Source organism: Lithobates pipiens, unplaced genomic scaffold (genome assembly GCF_037356315.1).
Source record: "Lithobates pipiens isolate NorthernLeopardFrog02 unplaced genomic scaffold, aLitPip1_a1.2 Scaffold_8, whole genome shotgun sequence".
In the NCBI taxonomy this organism is placed as follows: Eukaryota; Metazoa; Chordata; class Amphibia; order Anura; family Ranidae; genus Lithobates; species Lithobates pipiens.
In genome coordinates this window covers 559,136,410-559,152,688 of record NW_027507903.1, presented here as the reverse complement: position 1 = coordinate 559,152,688, position 16,279 = coordinate 559,136,410, and the positions used below count along the sequence as shown (strand labels likewise).

General features: G+C 43.0%; 1 protein-coding gene across 4 annotated transcripts in view; it reads left to right on the top strand.

Annotated features, from left to right (window-relative positions):
* Nucleotides 1-16,279, top strand: part of PGLYRP2 (peptidoglycan recognition protein 2) — a 64,496-nt gene that overhangs the window by 46,736 nt on the left and 1,481 nt on the right. For 3 of the 4 annotated variants that reach the window (XM_077470018.1, XM_077470017.1, XM_077470019.1), the window contains one exon: nt 13,473-13,767. In XM_077470018.1, the coding sequence (XP_077326144.1) occupies nt 13,473-13,767 (295 nt within the window). Of the gene's footprint in view, nt 1-1,390; nt 1,738-13,472; nt 13,768-16,279 lie in introns of those variants that run through there. The other variant, XM_077470020.1, reaches the window with a different exon arrangement.

Sequence of the window (16,279 nt, the reverse complement as noted above, 5' to 3'; positions counted from 1 at the left end):
AGCCAGCACCCTTAAAAAGGATGTAAACCCACTCTCATCCTTTCTAAAGTACTGCTATAGTGGTTATCTATAAGGATATACATGCCTCCTGCATGTATCTGTAGCACCCTGGTGTTTAGGCAGGGTTGCTAATAAGTTTAGTTTGCCAGGTGGTCATTTTCCTGGCTAATTGTTAGAAAATCAATTGATTCCCCTCTAATTCTAGAATCGCTTCACCTTTTCTCTTCTGTCACTAGGTGGCACTGTGCTGGTGACATTAGAATGACAAGGGGCTTTGCAAGGTCAGAACATGAATGGATGGGGTGTCTCAGCCAATAGGCAAGGGTTTCTTTTAGCCCCTTGGCCTGCTGGGAGAGCCTATTTATTTGGGTGGAGTCAGGTGATCGGTGTTCTGGGCCACCTGGATGGCTGTCTAGGTGGATGTGTGTTATGCTGCCCCGGGCTGCTAGGCAGGAAGCCTGAGGCCTATCCCAGAGACACCTGGTTGCTAGGCTGCCTGAAGCCTATCCAGGAGCAGGAGAAGCAGCATAGGTTGAGAATGCAGGATTGGAGTCCAACCAAGTTGAGAAGGTTCAGCCAGACGGGAAACCAGTTGTGGTCGGAGGTAGAAGGGAAGCTATCGCCACTAAGGGAACATCCATTTTCCTGCCAGAGACTACAGTAAGTAAGCTTGAGCAAGTACCAGAGCAGTCTTCTCACCAAACAGGGACGGTGAAGAAGTGGGAAACCTTCAACAAGTGCAGCAAAGTTTCCATCCGCTGGTAATATCTATCATTTGGCATTCAGTACTGAGATTCACCGGTAGGTGTCTCCTGGCTGTTTGTAACTGTCAGGAGAGCTTTCCCCTGCTGGTGTTATGTCATCTTTGGGCCGCAGTACTGGCATCCACCAGCAGATGGATCCTGGCAGTGTGGAGCAGATATTACCTTCTGCAGTAAGGCACCACCTGAGCTTGATAGCAAGTAATAGTATAAATACCCGGCAAGTACACACACACCTTGCCCTGGTATTGTCCTTGTGCCCTGACCTGCATACTGTTTACCTGTTAGCCTGATCCTGATTCTGAACTTGATCCCTGATTCCTGTATCCTGTACCTGTTTGTATCTGTTCCTGTATCCCTGGATCCTTACCTTACAGCCTGATCCCTTCCACCTTTTCCCTGTCTATTTACTGCTGGCCCCCATCTGCTGATCTCCTGATTATGACCCTGGCCTGGCTTGACTACGATTCAGGTATTTCCTTTTGCTATATATGCTGGTTGGTTTATTATCACTGTTTGGTTGTTTGTTTTTTTCACTCTGTTTTGTATTGGTGGTGTATTCACCTTTATATGCATTTACCTTAATAAACGTACTTTCACCTATTTATGTTTGGTTCACTCTGTCGCAGTCACACAGTTCTGGTCACATCTGGTTTATGACAAGTATACAGCGGGATAGCTGTGGAAGAACTCAGGGGGATCCAGTGACAACTGGGATCTAGAAGTCTACTGTGAGACTGGGAGCTCAGTGAATGAAGATTTACAGTGAGATAAGAAAGGGACCGTTCTGTGTTACCAAGAGTTATGTATAACTACCTTTTATTGACCTTTGCAAGATTAGTTGCCATAGGAGACAGCGGTCCTACCTATACAGAAGTGTTCCACAGTATAGCTGTCTACCTTTAGAAGTCTCGGAGTCTGCCAATTACCATTGTATATACTCAAGAGTGTCCTGGCCCTAACCCTCTCTCCCACTGTTCTATTAAGAGACAATAAATCTCTTGTTTACATTCAAAAAGTGACTGGCTCCCAGCATTTCTTCTTGCATCTCACCCACCATGCCTGGTAACCCACTCTACAAAGAAGGATGTAAGCTCTCCATGATTCTGGAGGTCACCATTAGGTTTCAAGGGGTCGGGGCCCTTGCTATATTTGGTGCCCAACGTGGTGAAAAGGCATTATTCCTGCATCAGTCGCCCCTGGCAACCAGCTACAGCTACATCAGGATTTCGTCTGGCTCTGTGGGAAGGTGGCAAGTAACATCTTTACTGCGTATAGACTGTGTTATTGTGCATTCCACCAATGTGGGGAAGAACCAACATGTCTCATTGCTCATGGGAGAGTGTCAGCCTGTTTTTTTGTCACTTTATGCCAGTGCTGCAGGGGTTAAAATATACTCCATTAAAGTTGGAATCTATTTTAACCCCGGCAGTGAAGGTCAGACACCTGCAGTCCGCTTTCCCCTATAGATGGGAATCCGTCTTTCTTAAATACTTGGGTGTCTGTATCACTCCCTCTTATAGCACTTTATATCAAGCTAACTTCCCTCCCTTGTACAACTCGATAAGAGCGCTTCTCCAAAAATGGAGACCCCACCAGATTTCTCTCCTGGGTCGGATCGCATCTATTAACCCCCCTGGCGGTATTCCCGAGTCGGGGTGGAATTTTTATACCAAAAGCGGTAACCCCGAGCCAGACTCGGGACCGCATCGCTGGATCCAGGAGGACATTTACTTACCTTCTCCCTTGGATCCAGCGATGTCCCCTCGCTGTACGAGCGAGCCGTGTCTCGCTCGATCTATCACAGAGCCGAGCTCCGTTCCCTGCAAGCGTTGCGACGCACGGGGACGGAGATTGGCGCCAAATTCAAAAAGTGAAACACTCACAATACATACAGTATAATGTAATCTTACAGATTACATTGCTGTATGTAATAATTTCACATCCCCTTTGTCCCTAGTGGTCTGTCCAGTGCTCTGCATGCAGTTTTATATAATAAAAACTGTTCTTTATGCCTGGAAACTGGAGATTGTCCATAGCAACCAAAACTGTCCCTTTACATCAAAAATGATTTTAGACCAGCTAGAAAACAGCAATAATAAATAGTAATCACTCGCAGAATTGAGGGAAAGCGATTTGTGGGGAGATCTGTCATCAAATACTGAAAAGTAATGACAGTGACAATTCTGAAACTGAGCAAATTTCAGTGTTTTTGATTTGATTACATTATTGAATCATTTTTATTATTGTTATATTATTATTTGGTACAATTATTTATAGTTATTTATTATATTATAATTTATTATTTCATTTTTCAAACTTTATCATACCCGGGATGTCTGCTAGACTCTGGTTTGGACAGATTTAAGTGAGTTATTGCTAAGAATTACAGGACTACAATATAAAATGCCAAATTTTCATGCAAAATAATTGTACCGCTTTTGGCACCTAAAATCCGAAATAATCGTACCGCCAGGGAGGTTAAGATGGTTATCCTTCCGAAGCTCCTCTATCTCTTCCAGACACTACCCATCCCCATCCCCTACGCCCACCTACGCAAGCTCCAAGGCGATGCGTTGAGATATGTCTGGAACTACCGAAAACATAGAATACCGAGCTCTGTCATGACCGCGTCCCGTGTCGATGGGGGCTTGGCATTTCCAAATTTTGAAAAATATTACCAAGCATCCCAATTAAGGGGGTTGCTCTCATGGTTCCCCCAGAGGTCCTATAATAAATGGACGCAGATTGAAAAAATATGGTTGGCCCCAATCCATCCTAATAGCTTCCTATGGAACATGAACGTGGCGGTACCTCCAAACCGAATGCTAGGACCGATGTCCCACCTCCGGCAGCTCTGACGCAGGCTGTCTAGCTCTGGGGTATTGCAATCAAAATGTTCAGTTATGAACTCATTCCTTTATAACCCCAAGATCCCACGCAGCCTCACTCACCAGATGTCTTGGCCTTGGGCCTCTAGAAATTTGTTTCACTTCGGTCACCTGGTACACCCTGTAACCCGTAGGCTGCTGACTTTCCCGGAGCTCCAGACCAAACATAACCTGCCAAAACAGACACTCTTTAGCTACCTACAGATTAGACACTTTGCCCAGACCCTAACCCCTACCCTGCAATTCTCTCTGCCATCTCTGTTTGAACGGATAATACTAGAAGGGCGTAATCGTAGGGGTCTGATATCGGATATATATCAGCTTCTTAACGCATTCCCAACGAGCATGAAGGGCAAGCATGCGTACATGACAAGGTGGTAGATGGAGCTGGGGGAGAAACTCCCAGTGGAGGCGTGGCAGTCAGTCTGGAGGCAGGCAGCCAAGAGCTCTTTATGTACTCTCCATAAAGAAAAGTCTTATAAGATTGTCTACTTTTGGTATCAGACTCCTGCATAAAATATATCCCTCCACCTCTGACCGATGCTGGCGGTGCCAGCGCGAAAGGGGCTCCCTCTTCCACATCTACTGGACGTGTCTCCTATTAACTCCATACTGGACTTCTGTCCAACAATTACTGATCCACCTCTTTGAAACACCCATACTCTTCACACCAAAAATTTTCCTATTTGGTCTATCTCAACCGAAAATGGCCAAACCGTACAAGAAATTGCTTTTGCCACATACTCACAGCAGCCTGCTGTCAAATAGCCCTAAATTGGAAAAAAAAACACGCCCCCATCCCAAGAGGCCCTATACGCTAGAATTAAAGATGTTGAACTGATGGAAAAAATGACGGCCAGAATGAGAGATAGGCTGGACGAACATGATGCGATCTGGGGGCGCTGGCATCTTCAGGAGGACACGAGGTGAGCTGGCCTGGGGGCCGGAACGGTGGCCTATCTATCCATTAAATCCTTCATTCCCTCTTCCCCTTCTCCCCCCCCCTTTTTAAACTCCCCCACTCTTTTCTTTCTCTTTTCTCGATACTCCTTTCCACTACTAATTCTGTGTGCTGCGATTTAGCTATCTGTGTACCTTGCCGACTAATTCTGTAGGGAGATGTATACCAGTAATTGTTGATATTGTTCTATCAACCTTGGCATTGCAGATTACGTAATTGAAAGTTACACTTTACATGTACACCCGACCGCTGCATTTTTTGGCATGTACTGATTCTTGCAAGATTGTGTAATGTTGATTTCATTTTGCATATCCTAATAAAAATTGTTAATTGAAAAAAAAAAAAAAGCTATCCCCAAGGTATGCTGAAAGGTACTCTTCTGTGTCATAAACTTGGGGCTATGACCAGCATATTACCCCAGACTGTGTGATCATTCACAGGCCTAACAAGAAAGACCTTCAGCATTATATCACTACCACTGATACAAGTGGGAAACCTGTACAGCTGCCAGATCCCAGATATTACTGGTGAATGTTACTGAACTGTGTCAAGTTGCCAAAATCATTATGTATTACAAATGTGTGCTTTGTGGAGTCAGGATGCTTAACCAAAGCTACTCCACCTTCAAAAAGAGAGTTGATGTGAGGACATTCCTATTTAGCTGAGTCATGCTGGCCCATGTTCTGTAAATGCCAGTGTACCTCACTTTGAGAGTGACACGTTGATTTGCAGTTGAGAGACTTCAAGGTGTGCTGTTTTTTGTTAATGAAGAAAATTATTCTCAGTCCCCTGCTGTGTTGTGGAAAGACTGAGATTTAAAATGCAAGGGGTACCAGAGGATGGACTTCACCTTTGGCAAGTGCGGTCTCTTGCACTATGGCATGGCCTACTGCTGTTTACAGTCATGCCTCCTGTCCTCGGAGTTATCCCCAAGAAGGGACACTGCTGGGAAAATTTTATTTATATGTGATCACACCCTGAGTGAAATATTGATGGACTTTGGGGCTCCAAGGACACTGGAATGTTTAGCCAGATAGGTAGACTAAGCTGTGGCAAAAAGGGCAAGTTCTCACCTCAAACTTTAAAATTGGACTGAAATTTTTATATATATGTCTATACAGGGACTGTTTCTGGATACATTGACCACTAGGTGGCGTGACAGTGCCAACCCGAGTGAGTCCTGATCTACATAATATCAAAATAGTTTAATAGAAGTTGCTAGAGTTCTTCTTTAGGATTGTCATGAAAAAGGGGTGGCACCTTCGAGGGGGTGGGGCACAATTTTCATCTGTATATGTGCTTAGCTACAGTCACGATTACTATATCTATCTATCTATCTATCTATGTATATATATATATATATATATATATATATATATATATATATATATATATATATATATATATATATATATATATATATATATATATATATATATTAAAATGTGTCATAGTGTACATTTGAAAAACAAGATATTTGGGGGGCACACCCTGAAAGATGCATTAACCACTTGACCACTGGGCACTTAAACACCCTTAATAACCAGACCAATTTTCAGCTTTCGGTGCTCTCACATTTTGACTGACAATTACTCAGCCATGCAACGCTGGACCTATATGAAATTTTTGTCCTTTTTTTCACACAAATGGAGCTTTCTTTTGGTGGTATTTAATCACCGCTGGGTTTTTTATTTTTTGTGCTATAAAAGAAAAAATACAGAAAATTCTGTAAAAAAAAGAATTTTTCTTCATTTCTGTTATAAAATTTAGCAGATTAGTAATTTTTTCTTCATAAATTTTGGCCAAAATTTATACCACTACATATCTTTGGTAAAAATAAGTACAAATTGGTGGATATTATTTGGTCTTTGTGAAAGTTATAGAGTCCACAAGCTATGGTGCCAATATCTGAAAATTGATCACACCTGAAGTACTGACGGCCTATTTCAATTCTTGAGACCCTAACATGCCAGAAAAGTACAAATACCCCCCAAATGACCCCTTTTTGGAAAGAAGACATTCCAAGGTATTTAGTAAGAGGCATGATGAGTTTTTTGAAGTTGTCATTTTTTCCCACAATTCTTAGCAAAATCAAGATTTTTTTTTACTTTTTTTTTTTTTTTCACAAAATTGTCATATTATCAGTTTATTTCTCACACAGCATATGCATACCACAAATTACACCCCAAAACACATTCTGCTATTACTCCCGTGTACGGCGATACCACATGTGTGCAACTTTTACACAGTGCGGCCACATACAGAGGCCCAACATGCAGGGAGCGCCATCAGGCGTTCTGGAGCACCCAGGACAATTCTGACATTTCTCTCCTACATGTAAAAATCATCATTTATTTGCTAGAAAATTACATCGAATCCCAAAACATTATATATGTTTTTTTAGCAAACACCCTGGAGAATACAATGGTGGTCGTTGCAACTTTTTATCTCGCACGGTATTTGCGCAGCAATTTTTCGAATGCTTTTTTTTGGAAAAAAAAACAGTTTTGTGCTTAAAAAAAAAAAAAAACACAGTAAAGTTAGCCCAATTTTTGCATAATGTGAAAGATGAAGTTACACCGAGTAAATCGATACCTAACATGTCACTCTTCAAAATTGCACAGGCTCGTGGAATGGCGCCAAACGTCGCTACTTAAAAATCCCCATAGGCGACGATTAAATTTTTTTTTTACTGGTTATATGTTTTGAGTTACAGAGGAGGTCTAGGGCTAGAATTATTGCTCTCGCTCCAACGTACGCAGCGATACCTCACATGTGTGGTTTGAACACCGTTTTCATATGTGGGCAGGACTTACGTATGCGTTCGCTTCTGCATGCGAGCACATGGGGACAGGGGCGCTTTAAAAAAAAAATAAAAAAATTTATTGTTCATTTTACTTTATTTATTTTAGTTTGACATTTTTTTCCCCAAAAATAAATTTTTTGATCACTTTTATTCCTATTACAAGGAATGTAAACATCCCTTGTAATAGGAATATGGCATGACAGGTCCTCTTTACAGTGAGATGTGGGGTCAATAAGACCCCGCATCTCACCTCTAAGCTGGGAAGCCTGAAAAAAAAAAAAAAGATTCTGGATTTGATAGTATTGGCGAGTCGGTAGAAGCACCGGAGGGCGGCGGGAGGGGGGGGGGTGTCTATGGCTGGGTATTGCAGGGTATCACCGACTATGGCTGGGTATATCAGAGTATGGCTGGGTATCTCAGAGTATGGCGTTGCAGAGCATTGCAGGATATTGGAGGGTGTTGCAGAGCATTGCAGAGTGTTGCACGGTATTGGCGGGTGTTGTAGAGCATTGCAGAGTGTTGCAGGGTATTGGTGGGTGTTGCAGAGCATTGCAGAGTGTTGCAGAGCATTGCAGAGTGTTGCAGGGTATTGGCGGGTGTTGCAGAGCATTGCAGGATATTGGAGGGTGTTGCAGAGCATTGCAGAGTGTTGCACGGTATTGGCGGGTGTTACAGAGCATTGCAGAGTGTTGCAGGGTATTGGTGGGTGTTGCAGAGCATTGCAGAGTGTTGCAGTGCATTGCAGAGTGTTGCAGTGCATTGCAGAGTGTTGCAGGGCATTGCAGAGTGTTGCAGAGCATTGCAGAGTGTTGCAGAGCATTGCAGAGTGTTGCAGGGTATTGCAGGGTATTGCAGAGTAATGGCAGGGTATTGCAGAGTATTGCAGTGTAATGCAGACTATTGCAGAGTAATGCAGAGTAATGCAGGGTAATGCAGAGTAATGCAGAGTAATGCAGAGTAATGCAGAGTAATGCAGGGTAATGCATGGTAATGCAGAGTAATGCAGGGTATTGCAGGGTATTGCAGAGTAATGCAGAGTAATGGCAGGGTATTGCAGAGTTTTTGCAGGGAATTGAGGGGTTAATTTTCGGTGAGCAGCGATGTGGGCACTGCAGATGCAGCCCACATCGCTGCTGACACCGATCTCCTCCCCCTCCGCTGTTCCGATCGGTACAGAGAGGGGGAGGGAGGAACCGGCGTCATAACATGACGCCGGTTTGTTTACAAGTGATCACTCCGTCATTTGACGGAGCGATCACGTGGTAAACGGCCGCGACGAGCGGCCGTTTACCGTGATCCGTGATGCGCCGGGTCCTGTGGACCCGGCGGTCACGGATGCTCTCGAGTGCGCGCCCCAGGGGGCGCGCGAGAGCGGAATTCTGGGAGGACGTCATATGACGGCCTCCCACAGTTAAGAAACCGCCCTAAAGCCGTCATTCGGCTATAGGGCGGTTATTAAGTGGTTAAAGATGGTGCAGCCATAAGAACATACAACAGAACAAAATATTACAGCGCACACATGCAAAAAAGACATTTACCTCCTGCAAGGCTTATTTAAAACACCTATAAAGTGTTTTTTTTATATATATAGTGTGCATTTGCACTGTTTTGCTGCTCTCGGCTGAGGGTAAGTAACATTTGCTTAACATTCACTTATGTATGTAGCACTAACCCCTGAAGAAGCTGCTGGTTTTATTCGGGCTTACCGTTACCTCACCTGCTCGCCTCTTCATCTTAGGGGGTAGCCCAAATAATGATAAATCCGACACTTAGTCCTTTTTGAAGATTTATTTAGGGATAACACCAAAGAAAGAAAGAAGACACAGTACTTCAATAGAGGGTTAGAGGATAAAGGGGAGTTCAGGCACCTAGTACTTGAGGGTTAGAATTATTAGTCAGATCCAGAGGACAAATAGCTCCACAGACTGGATCCAGCAATCACCGGATAGGCCCCTCTCACTTGACCTAGCAACCGATGAGATGCTCAACAAAGTCTCTGCCACTGACTTTTCAATTGAACTTAAAGATTTTGAGAGTTTAGCAAGAACTACCATACAGTACCAGATTCTTTCAGCCGACCCAGTGATACTGTAAGGATATTGATCCGGGTTATGTCCTCCAACTGAGTTTCCAGGCTCCTCCAGAGATACCAGCCTTGCGCTCGGTCCTCCACCTGAGAAGTCCTCCCCTGGATTCTCCAGTGTTCTTGGCTTCTCCCCGCAAGCGAGACAGCACAGGACCCCCCCCTGGATCAGCAGACCCCAAGACATTCCTGGGCCTCTCAGTTGCATAACCTCAGGCCAGCCGGCCCTGAGGCGCAGATCCATGCGACACAGGCCCCAGGCGGGAGGGCCACAAGGTCAGGATAGCGGACCCCAAGACAGGGACCCGGAAATAGACCCAATAAATTGGTGTCGGTACCTTAAATACCCTCTCCCAGAATGCACAGCAGGGAAACCACACCCACTGAGCTATTTCCGAGCAAGAGGTGGCATTCAATGCATCCAGCCTGCTGCTGTTCCACACCCACCAGTGGTGACAGGGACACCTACGGTCAAGTGGGAATCAGTGCAACCGAGCTGGACTGGTACAGAAACCAGAACTTTAAGAGAAAATTAGTCTGAGCCAAACTACAGATTCAGACAATTAAATTGAAAAAAAATCAATAGCGTCTGCCCATCAGGAGTAGGGCGCTGCATCAGGAGCAGGGCGCTACATGTAGTTACTGCACTGTGTTATTTTAGGAATAGGATGTATTTTCTATGCTGTCTATTTTCTCTTTTTCAGGTGTTCCTGCACTCATTATGTCTTCCTTGGCTAAGGAGAGACTGTGACCTCCATTTGTATAATAATACAAATATTTTCTATTTTTCAGGTGTATATACAGTATCTCCCAAAAGTGAGTACACCCCTCACATTTTTGAAAATATTTTATTACATCTTTTCCTGTGACAACACTGAAGAAATTACACTTTGCTACAATGTAAAGTAGTGAGTGTACACTTTTATAACAGTGTGAATTTGCTGTCCCCTCAAAATAACTCAACACACAGCCATTAATGTCTAAAACGCTGGCAACAAAAGTGAGTACACCCCTAAGTGAAAATGTCCAAATTGGGCCCAATTTACCTCCCTGGTGTCATGTAACTCGTTAGTGTTACATGGTCTCAGGTGTGAATGGGGAGCAGATGTGTTAATTTTGGTGTTATCGCTCTCTCCCTCTCTCATACTGGTCACTGGAAGTTCAACATGGCACCTCATGGCAAAGAACTCTCTGAGGATCTGAAAAAAAGAATTGTTGCTCTACATAAAGATGGCCTAGGCTATAAGCAGATTGCCAAGACCCTGAAACTTATCTGCAGCATGATGGCCAAGAGCAGCGTTTTACCAGGAAAGGTTTCACTCAGATCTCGCCATGGTTGACCAAAAAAGTTGAGTGCATGTGCTCAGCATCATATCCAGAGGTTGTTTTTGGAATATAGATGTATGAGTGCTGCCAGCATTGCTGCAGAGGTTGAAGTGGTGGGGGTTCAGCCTGTTAGTGCTCAAACCATATGCCACACACTGCATCAGATTGGTCTGCATGGCTGTCATCCCAGAAGGAAGTCTCTTCTAAAGATGATGCACAAGAAAGCCAGCAAACAGTTTGCTGAAGACAAACAGACTAAGGACATGGATTACTGGAACCATGTCCTGTGGTCTGATGAGACCAAAGATAAACATGTTTGGTTCAGATGGTGTCAAGCATGTGTGGCAGCAACCAGGTGAGGAGTGCAAAGACAAGTGTGTCTTGCCTACAGTCAAGCATGGCGGTGGGAGTGTCATGGGCTGGGGCTGCCTGAGTGCTGCTGGCACTGGGGAGACACAGTTCATTGAGGGAACCATGAATGCCAACATGTACTCTGACATACTAAAGCAGAGCATGATCCCCTCCCTTCAGAGACTGGGTCTCAGGGCAGTATTCCAACATAACAACCCCAAACACACCTCCAAGATGACCACTGCCTTGCTAAAGAAGCTGAGGGTAAAGGTGATGGACTGGCCAAGCATATCTCCAGACCTAAACCCTATTGAGCATCTGTGGGGCATCCTCAAACGGAAGATGAAGGAGCGCAAAGTCTCTAACATCCACCAGCTCTGTGATGTCGTCATGGAGGAGTGGAAGAGGACTCCTGTGGCAACCTGTGAAGTTCTGGTGAACTCCATGCCCATGAGGGTTAAAGCAGTGCTGGAAAATAATGGTAGCCACACAAAATATTGACACTTTGGGCCCAATTTGGACATTTTCACTTAGGGGTGTACTCACTTTTGTTGCCAGCAGTTTAGACATGAATGGCTGTGTGTTGAGTTATTTGGAGGGGACAGCAAATTTACATTATTTTTGTTGTCACATGAAAAGATATAATAAAATATTTACAAAACATGTGAGAGGTATATTCACTTTTGTCAGATACTGTAGTAGATAGATAGTTAGGTGATAAGTCTGCTGTTATTGTGTCTCTCCCTTGTTAGGTAGTACGCCACATGTAAAATTATAAATATTGTCTTTTATTTATCGGCCCTTGTGTGAATTGCCACTTGTCTATATACATATACAATGTATATTTACCTCATTTGGTACACCACACTATGTACTGTTATCTTGTTTATCCCTCCCTGTTACCCTACCTATCCCAGTTTTTGCCAGGACATTCACTCTCAGGTTTGAGAGTTCCATTTCTTTTTCTTTGCAAACTCTGAGACGTAGTTTCCTAGGCAGGGGGAGGATGTAGCACCCTGGTGTTTAGGCAGGGTTGCTAATAAATTTCGTTTTTCAGGTGGTAATTTTCCTGGCTAATTGTTAGAAGATCAATTGATTCCCCACTAATTCTGGAATTACTGCACATTTTCTCTTCTGTCACTAGGTGGCACTGTGCTGGTGACATTAGAATGACAAGTGGCTTTGCAAGGTCAGAGCATGAATGGATTGGGTGTCTCAGCCAATAGGCAACGGGTTCTTTAAGTCCCTGGGCCTGCTTGGATAGCTTAATTATTTGTGTGGAGTCAGGCGATCGATGTCCTGCTCGATGTCTCTGAGTGTCTCCGAGCGCCCCCAGACCTCTGGCCACATACAGTACTGCATACACCAGCATTGACTGTGGAACCAATTATCTCAGTTTCCATTGATTGATGAGGAAACTCGATTTTATATAAGAGTGCTTTGGATTACAAGCATGCTTCTGGAATGGATTATGCTTGTAATCCAAGGTACTACTGTATGTGCTCCCAGTAGCAATGCAGTATCCATTTGCTTAATCTGATGTGTCAGCGGGGCTGAGATTGTTGGCAGAGTCAGCCTAGGTTCACATTGGTCCAATTTGGCATGCGATTTGACATGTCAAATTGCATGCCAAATCGGCGGCTATTGCTGTAACTGGCACTGTCCAAATCGGTGCGGTGCTGCACAGATTCCCAAAAGTAATTACTTTACTACTTTTGGCAAATTCGGGGGCGATTTGTATAGGCATCTGTGCAGGAACCTGCACAGATGTCTGTCAAATTGCTCCCGAAGTTGTACTGCATTGCTGGTTTGAAATTGTGCGAGTTCATGTGAACCTAGGCTCTGGGCAGAAGAACAAAGAACCCAATCTACCAAGCGGCTCCTGCGGGGTAGCGATACACAAGTTAAACTTGAGCTTTAAATTAACCCGGAGACCGCCTGTGGACGAAATCATTTTGGATTTGCCATCTCTTAATACACAAGCCCCGCTCTTAATATACACTAGAGCGTAGTAACACACTTTTAAACATTTTGAGAAACATGTAAAACAAATTACCGCACAGGAATCTATCAAGCAGCTTTATTCAAATATTCAAAAGCATACATGCAGTCTGCATTGGTACTAACATTTTTTATGCCCAAGTATAACTTTGATTCTTGTTACTCAGACTTTTGAGTCCAATTCCAATGTAATGAATAAAGATTACTGATTGGATCCACATGAATAATTTGTAATTGCTCTGGTAATTAGATCATCATTTTGACCCCATCTTCATTTCTTCCTCTTCCCCAGCTTTGTGGTAGGATCTGATGGATACCTTTATGAAGGACGAGGGTGGCTCTGGGTGGGAGCTCACACAAAGGGCCACAACTCTATTGGGTATGGTGTGAGCTTTATTGGCAATTTCATGGCTTCAGTCCCTGAGGGTCCCATCCTGAGCCTGGTGAGAGATCGCTTCTTGAGCTGTGCAGTGACATCTGGGTATATCACCTCCAACTACACTGTTCAAGGCCACCGACAAGTAGTAAAGACATCCTGTCCAGGAGATGCCCTCTTTCAGGAAATCTCTGCTTGGAAGAACTTTAAGGTATTAAGAACCACATAAAACCTTCTAGTGTGATTAATAAACACCCAAAGCATTTTTGGTATACTACATAATTCCATTGAAAGTTCACAATTTATATCACATTTCACATGTGAAAGACTAAAAAAAATAGGACCTGTTTGTTTCTGAGATTTCTCTTTAGCAGATCATAGATGGACAGGCTCATCTGAAAGTAAAAATCAAAAATATTATCACCGCCACCAAAAATAAATAAATAAATAGGAGCTTGACATCTAAGGCTCCATGCACACTGAAGCTGATAAACTGCAGTTTATTGGAGTTTGGGCGTTTTTTGTAAAAGCCCATAAACTCCACTCTATGTTAGCCTATGTGTCCATGCACACATGGACGTTTTTCAGCTTTAATGAGCAGTGGAGTTTATGGGCTTTTTTCTGAACGCCAGAAATTCGCGTTCAAAGTGCAGTTTTTCAGCGGCAAAAAACGACAAACGCTCATTAACGCTCATTAACGCTCATTAACGCTCATTAACGCTCGTTCATTAGTGTTCGGCATTCTATTTTTCAATGCATTGTGGGATTTTTGGAGTGTCCTCTGTGTATTTTTATAAAAAACGCCCATTAACGCTAACGCTGTAAAACGCTCATTAACGCTCATTAACGCTCATTAACGCTAGTATAAAAAGCTGTTAAAAGCAGGTTTTTCAACCAGCGTTTTCTGCCAGCAATCTGGCGTCCAGAAATAGCTTTTTTGAGCTTCAGTGTGCATGGAGCCTAAAGCTAAACTTATGAGCATGCAGGTTGAAAAGAAACGGTGTTTATTTTTTTTTATTTTTTTAAATGTGTAAAAAAAATGAATACAAAATTTGCCCAAAGATTCTTAAAAGTAAAACAAAATTATTTGCAGCCAAATGTCTGGTTTTGTGTTTCTGAACCAGCAATCTGCTTTCAAATAAAGGAAATCCAGGCAGATCTAAAGAGTGCTGATTACATTTATACTACCGACAAAGTAACACCACATCCATTCCCTAATCCAGGGGTCTCAAACTGGTGGCCCTCCAGCTGTTGTGGAACTACAAGTCCCATCATGCCTGTGCCTAAAGGGAGTCATGCTTTGTAACTGCCAAGTCTTGCAATGCTTCATGGGACTTGTAGTTTTGCAACAGCTGGAGAGCCGCCAGTTTGAGACCCCTGCCCTAATCTCTTCTGTGACTAATGAATCCAGGAGTGACATAAGATATATATTATATCCCTTCTGGGTTCCGAGCTGTAATTGTCCAGCTATTGTAGCCAGGGAGGCAGCTAATCAAGCATGTTCTATGCTTGACTAGCTGCAGTGGAGGACAGAAGAGACATTAGTGGTCTAATGGATCCCTGATGTCTCTAAAAAGAGGACCTGTCACCTGCCAATGCAATCACATAGAGAGGGAACTCGTTAGCCCCTTGTGATAAATATAAAGTTAAATGGCCATGCACCTGTAACCATAAGTCGCATCACACATGTAAGGTACCACCACAAATGTCAGATTAGGCCCTGGTTCACATTGGTACATTTTGAAATGCGATTTGACATGTCAAATCGGCAGTAATTGCCAGCAATGGCACCGTCCTAATCAGTAGACTTGTGCACAACGGAAAATTTCGTTTAGTTTCGGTTCGTTGTCATTCATAAAATACATCATTTCGTTCTGTTATATTTGTTATGTTACATTAATACATTTTCGGATAATTAGTTATTATTCGTAGAGTGTCGAATTCATTCGTTCGTATTCGTTGAAATTCGCTATTTATGTATGTATAGACATTCAAGATTTACTTTTGAGCTGACCTTTTGTTTCATTAGATCTTTAAAGAATTACCGAATCATGTCGAATTCATTCGAATTCATTCGTTATATTTCTTTCGTATTCGTTGTAATTCGTTATTTTTTTATTTGGACATTCAGATGCATCCGAATGTCCGAAAGATGCAAAATTCGGCCCGAATTTCGATTCGTTACGAAACGAATTGCACAAGCCTACTAATCAGTGCAACGCTGCATTTGTGGCACTGCACCAATTTCAAAAAGTAGTTTCTGTACTACTTCTTGCGATTTCGGGGTGCGACTTCCATTGACATCTGTGCGGAAACCCGCACAGATGTCTGCCGAAATTTGGACTGAAATGCGGGAGTGAAATTGTGCTTCCTTCCCGTAGCTCTGTGGGAACTAGGGCTGAAAGCAATAATTTTAGTACCATAAGCAATTTTAAACTGATGATCTGTAATGGCTTTTAAAATATCACTGATAGACAATTTTATGACTTGACATGTTTGGTATCTATTTACTCAATCCAAACAGTCTTTTATTCTTTACAAAAATTGTGTATTATATTGTGTTTGTTTGCTCTAAAATGCATTTTAATTTCTTTTTCCTGCTTTTAGCTTATAAACACATAGACCACTTAGAGTTTTTGTTAATTGTCACATACATTTGGCATGGGTTTCAGTGATGTCTGGTTAATATTGTCTTTTTCAAATGAGAAGTTGCTAACAGGTAA